Source organism: Sinocyclocheilus anshuiensis, unplaced genomic scaffold (genome assembly GCF_001515605.1).
Source record: "Sinocyclocheilus anshuiensis isolate Anshui unplaced genomic scaffold, SAMN03320099.WGS_v1.1 scaffold1114, whole genome shotgun sequence".
In the NCBI taxonomy this organism is placed as follows: Eukaryota; Metazoa; Chordata; class Actinopteri; order Cypriniformes; family Cyprinidae; genus Sinocyclocheilus; species Sinocyclocheilus anshuiensis.
In genome coordinates, this window is record NW_015540838.1 from 2,122,765 (window position 1) to 2,129,624 (window position 6,860).

Below are 6,860 nucleotides of genomic sequence, written 5' to 3' on the forward strand. Positions count from 1 at the left end.
ATTTCCTCAGCAACCAGCACGGATCAGCTCCAGGCATGACGAAGCAGATATCGTCCTCTTTTGGAAGGCCAAACAAAGTAGTTTCGCTTTCACAATGAATCACACAGTGCCTTCACGACATGGCGCGGCAACAACAATACTACAGTGAGAATAAAAGTTACGCCTTCTTTCTTTGCGTGAACATTTGGGCGGCGTTATGCAAATCTTCCCACATAGCGATGTAGATATGTGGGGGCATGTTAGGACAAGCCCTTTTAGGTAGGCGTGGCTGACTCAACTTTTATAAAGAATATCTCTTTGGATTTGAGACTTTAGTCTTTGCAACTTTACAGATCTTCTTTATGCACAGAGCTTGTAACACTCCAAAGAGAAAGGGAAAATTTAAATCGCATCATATGACCCCTTTAATACATCTACAAAAGCAATAAGGCTTCTGTCTTTTAGAAATGCTTAAAAACTAAATGTATAAAGGGGGAAAACTAAACTAAATGCATTCCCTTTGATATAGTCAACTATAACTGTTTAAATATTTGTGCTGAAACATTTCAGGTGGCTCTATAGCCTATTTTAAAACTGAAGGATAAAAAGAGATTCCCACGAAGATAAAGTTATATAGTTAGTCTAAAACCTGCTGGGGGCAATGCTTGACCAGAGCCGTTATGGCCTACACACATATCTGCTCCAGGGCATCCCTCCCAATATGCCGACTCAAAGTGCTTGAAGCCAAATCTGCAACTGGGTCAGGAATGAGAGAAAAAAAAATAGTTGGTATAAAAGCTATTCCCTCCCTTGGACTTTTTCAAGTTTTGCTGCTTTACAGCATGGAATCAGCAGGAATGTCTCAGAAAAACAGATTTTTTTTAAAGGGGTCATATGACATTGCTAAAAAAAAAACATTATTTTGTGTATTTGGTGTAATGCAATGTGTTTACGCGGTTTAAGGTTAAAAAACACATTATTTTCCACATACTGTACATTATTGTTGCTCCTCTATGCACCGCCTTTCTGAAACGCGTCGATTTTTACAAAGCTCATCGTTCTGAAAAACGCTGTGTGCTCTGATTTGCCAGCTATCTAGTGCGTTGTGATTGGCCGAATACCTCAAGCGTGTGATGGAAATGTTACGCCCCTTACCAAGTTCAGCAAACTTTCTTCCGTAAAATGTGCTGCACACACTCGAATATTTGGGTTGTACTGTTCTGGAACAGTTGTAAATAAAACTTAACCACTGATTTTTAGTTGCGTCCTCTTTTGGAAGGCAAAACAAAGTAGTTTGGCTTTCGCAACGAAACACACAACGGCTCCACGACATGGCGGCGGCGGCAAAAATAGGCTTGTTCGAGATGCATCGGCGCTGCGCAGACTGATCGGTGTATGACATCAAAGTACCGCGAGAGAGCAATTCAAAAGCTTAAAGAGTCGTTTGCTCTCCAATCAGTCTCGCGGTACTTTGATGTCATACACCGATCTGTCTGCGCAGTGCCGATGCATCTCGATTGAGCCTAATACTACAGTGAGAATAAAAGTTACGCCTTCTTTCTTCGCGTATACATTTGGGCGGTGTTATGCAAATCTTCCCACACAGTGTCGTAGATATGTGGGGGCGTGTTTGAACGAGGCATTTTAGGAAGGCGTGGCTGAGTGTTCACTTTTATAAAGAATATCTCTTTGGGTTTGAGACTTAAATCTTTGCGACTTTACGGAACTTCTGTATGCACAAACAGGTTTTAACACTCCAAAGACAAAGGAAAACATGAAATCGCATCATATGACCCCTTTAAATGTCTAAAGTAAAAAAAAAAAGAAATGTAAAATGTAATAAATATGTATCACTAGTGCAAACAATTTGATTTAGAAGACACATAAATAGTTACGTGGACATAACTGGTGTGGTTGAGAGGATTGACTGATTGAAGTACAACACAATCAATGTATTCAATCAATGTATTCTAACACAAGTAAGGGGTTAAATAAATAAAAAGATAAATCAATAAATTAAGAATCGGAAAAAGGGTGGCACAGCTATAATCTACCTACTGTAATGCAAGTCGTCTTCAAACACTGGGTCACCGTACACTAAAGATCTTTATGTAATCTCCCGAGCTTGATCAGTTTTACAGGGAAAAAAAAAAAATGAGGACAGAGACCTTTCCACACAGACCAAAGCTGAGTGTTCACTTTTATAAAGAATATCTCTTTGGGTTTGAGACTTAAATCTTTGCGACTTTACGGAACTTCTGTATGCACAAACAGGTTTTAACACTCCAAAGACAAAGGAAAACATGAAATCGCATCATATGACCCCTTTAAATGTCTAAAGTAAAAAAAAAAAGAAATGTAAAATGTAATAAATATGTATCACTAGTGCAAACAATTTGATTTAGAAGACACATAAATAGTTACGTGGACATAACTGGTGTGGTTGAGAGGATTGACTGATTGAAGTACAACACAATCAATGTATTCAATCAATGTATTCTAACACAAGTAAGGGGTTAAATAAATAAAAAGATAAATCAATAAATTAAGAATCGGAAAAAGGGTGGCACAGCTATAATCTACCTACTGTAATGCAAGTCGTCTTCAAACACTGGGTCACCGTACACTAAAGATCTTTATGTAATCTCCCGAGCTTGATCAGTTTTACAGGGAAAAAAAAAAAATGAGGACAGAGACCTTTCCACACAGACCAAAGGTACATCTACAACATATTGACTGTGCATTGACTGTGACAGTAAAGAGGTGAATAGGCTACTCATCAGAACTGTAATAAATTTAGTAGAAAGTTGATCAACAGAACAATATTCTTCATTATAAGTGAAAAACAACACATTTAAAAACCTATTTGGTTTCTTTTTATAGGTACTATAGTTTCTAGCATCCTATGAAAATTTAATACAAAAGGAAAAGGCAACAAGCATCTGTAAAAACAGTAAATGTTGACTGGGTGATAAGTAATGATGAATGGCAGCAGAAGCATGTTTACTGTTGCTGACTAACTACTTAATTTGTAATCAGTATCCATTGTTACTGACCACTTAAAAAACCTAGGTGATCACCAAGACCACCAAAAACAAAGCTATCACATGCAATTACATGAACATGTGGATTGAGTCCAAAGATCAAGAACAAGTTCTGAAAGATAATTTTGGAATTGAAGCATCAACATGCTAAGACATGTTTAAAGCCATGTAATTTCTGTGCCACTTTTCAAATAGGTTGCCCAAAACTACATCAGCCAAACAGATAGTCCTGACTCAAACTGACGCTGCTGAATGAGCCAAAGTTGCTGTGTCGGTCTGATCGAAATGCTCAAACAAATAAAGCAATGTCTGATAGTGTCACAGAGCCACAACCTATACATTTTTTACTCACCTATGCAGATTCATTTAGGATAAAGTATATTAACATTGAAAATTGCACATAAGCACATAATCATTTAGTACATATTCTTCAAAAGAAACAAAAGTGCAATACTGCAGTTTGAGTACTAAAAGCTGCACAAACATGGCTCAAAAATAATGATGACCCGTGTGAGGGAGTTTTGAGCTAGTTGACGGAACAGTCACTTGGCCTTTTCCAGTCAGTGTTGTAGATCTTTTGCATCCATTTTTATGCCTTGCAAACTTATATGTTTGATTTTCTGTGATGTAATCTACAATGCTTTTGAAAATTCTGCAGATTTTACAGAAAGATAATACTATCTAGCTAGCTAGCTAACAGATGAGGTTTTGTTGAAATTGCAAAAGTGACATGTGGTAGTCTTGAAAGCTCAGTTATAAAGTATTGGAAAATATAAACCAATGTTTTGCACCATATGCCATCACTTTCCAGCAAAAGTGTTTGTAATTTTATAGAATTACTATGTAACTAAATATTCAGCTTGTTTCAATTATTTGTGTAAAACACAAAAGAAGATATTCTGAAGAATGCAGGTAACCAAACAGTTGCTGGTCCCCCAATGATGGTGAGCAAATGTTGACAGAATTTCCATTATTCATATATATATATATATATATATATATATATATATGTGTGTGTGTGTGTGTGTGTGTGTGTGTGTAGACTTCAGACTTCAAACCTCCAAGTCTGTCCAAGATTTATTTTTTCTTCTAAATTAGCATTTTTATCAGGCTCCTATGAAAATAACATTGGACATTTCTGAAATTCAATAACTGACTAGTAACCTTTTCTTTGCCATTATAGTGACATTACTGAAACTAAACACAGTAGCCTGATAAAAATGCTAATTTAACAGAAACAAAATCTCAGAAAAAATCTCAGACGGAGGTTTTTGCATCTAAAGTCTTCATATATACATATATATACATATACATATACATATGCATATACATATACATATACATATGTATATATACATATACATATACATATGCATATACATATGCATGCAGTCTCATCTTGAACAGGAGCTCTTACAAAAATGAACTGAAACTCAACGAATAGATGCCTCATGATAAATATATCTATAGAAAGCTTTCAATTACTACTTAACCAAATAAAACAAATCAAAAACAAAAACTCTTTAATTATAATTATAATCGTAAAGATGCACTTCTCTCTAAAGGCGCGTCTGATGAGGAGATGGCGAGTCAGGATCGGCAACTTCATCCTTGCTTCACGGACTCAGAAAACACTAGTTTATTAGTAAATAATTTAAATATCTCCTTACTATTTCCCCCGGACACATTCATGGTAATTACTTTTGCCGGTGCTATGCGGCAAGCTTAAGCCTATGCTTGCATTTGAACGAAGAACTGTTCAGCTGACTCGAAAGTGCTTTCCATATTTGGATCAACATGGGCTACATTTGTGAACGCACATTTTCTGCAAAGTCGCGCTCCCGTGCGCGTTTTACAGACTGCAACTTACAATCGCAACTTCATTGTGCTGTTACTCCTTTCGAGCCGAATTTCACAAATGCGATCTCTTGATAAACCTTCCTGTTGTTTTTGACTTGTGTTTTAATATGTTGCCTAACGTTATATATGAAGATGAAGAATTCTGTCAGGCTATTGATTGATTTTCCATCATCGATATGCTAATGAAATGCACCAAGATGCTTTACTGCACTTACCTGCCACTGCCACTACTGCTGGTGCTACTGACAGAGTCAGAGCTGGAGGAACGACTGTGGGATCCTGAGCCACTGCGGGAGCGTGCCGGCCGCGCTGCTTGACTCGGCAGCCTCTGTGGTGATGGATTGTGAGATTGCGAAGAGTGTGGCGAACCACTGCGACTGTGGTGGTATGTCCTTTCTCCTCGTCTGCCTCTTTCTTCTCTGTATAAATCCCGATGGACAACACTGGCGAGTGTGAAAGCTTCTCGGGCACGGGGCTCATAGCGAGTCTCTGTAGTCTCAAAACGACTAGGGCTCCGGCTTCGTGAACCATAGTAGACAATGCCTCCCGGTGTCGAGTCGCCACTTCCTACTCCAGCAGTGCTGCTATTGCTTCCACCAGCACCGCTGCTTCCTGCAACACTCCCTGCAACACCTACACTGGCCCCTGATGAGCCGCCTCCAATGTTGCCACTGGCAGAACTGGCACTCCCGCTGGCTCCACTGAGGGCCCGGTCCCTAGAGTCTCTGTAATAATCGGTCTCATAGTGACGCTGGCGATCGAAACTACTGCTGTTGCTGCTGCTACGCTCATGGTGTCCATAGGCACTTTGATCGTAAGAGCGCTCCCGACCTTCCGCAGCCCTACATGACAAGGAAAGGGATGGAGGATGGCAAAGAAAAATGGAAAGAATGAAATGAATGTTATTTTCATCCCTGACAGGCATACGAGTCAAGTGACATGCGTTGTAGAGTGATTTAATCAATACACAGACTGCAAGTGCATGTTGGAAAGATGCTGTCTTGGACTTTTCTTTTACTGTAGCACTCAACACAAATATTGATACCAGGTCAGGACAACTTGGAATTTTTTTTGTTTGTTTGTTTATTTATTTATTTGGGATTTTGCTTCAAGTCTTTTTTGCAATTTACTCTTTTGGCATTTCGGAAATCAAACTGAATCCATATTGAAAACAAAGGGGAAGAAACTTATGCATGACAAAAGTCATGCATGTCATGGTCAGTCACATTCCAAGTTACACAGGGTAGAGAAAAAAAATCTGGAGATTTATTTATTTTACAATGGCAATTTACAATTTTCTATATAATTAAAATGAACTTTATTTTTTTAAATCATTAACCTACTGTTTTTTGTGTGTCTTTTTAGTGAGAAATTGCAATTACATTACACTAAGAGATGACCAATTAGATACAGTTAACTTCTTCTGTATTACCATGAATATAATGAAGCAACTATGTCTTTTAATTAGAAATTCTAGACAACATATTTCCCTCCTATGACAGCATGACATAACTGCGTATTACTGCCTCATTTTGTGATTTAATTAACTAACAGGAATGAGGTTTCATGAATACAATGAAGTCGTTCTCAAAGAATAAAATCAAAGCCACAGGTTAAAAAACTCATTATTTTGGAATAAAGGTCATTTACGATGAGACACTTCAACATCCATTTATTCTGGTCATTCTGCAGAATAATGATTCATGTGGAGAGTGATTCTAAACCATGTTTTTAAAAAAGAGGAGCAAAATAAACCCTAAAGAAAAGGAATGAGTGAAGGGGACGCTGAAGCACACTAAACTCTATGCTAGCTTCACTTTAACAGCCCTTTTGAAACGCATGAACATTGTAGTTTCAGTAGTCCTTTTCAAACTATGAAAACATAACTGCAATCATTCCACAACCCTTCTTGAGTCAAACAGCTACAGATATTTGTAAATCTCTGTGGGGGGGGGGGCAGTAATATTTGTATATTTT

The 6,860-nt window shown here is 37.8% G+C and overlaps 1 protein-coding gene across 1 annotated transcript in view; it reads right to left on the reverse strand.

Annotated features, from left to right (window-relative positions):
• The window catches only part of spen (spen family transcriptional repressor), a 36,377-nt gene that overhangs the window by 23,144 nt on the left and 6,373 nt on the right, over positions 1-6,860 (reverse strand). The window contains exon 3 of the mRNA XM_016484777.1: positions 5,099-5,725. Within this exon, the coding sequence (XP_016340263.1) occupies positions 5,099-5,725 (627 nt within the window). The remainder of the gene's footprint in view (positions 1-5,098; positions 5,726-6,860) is intronic.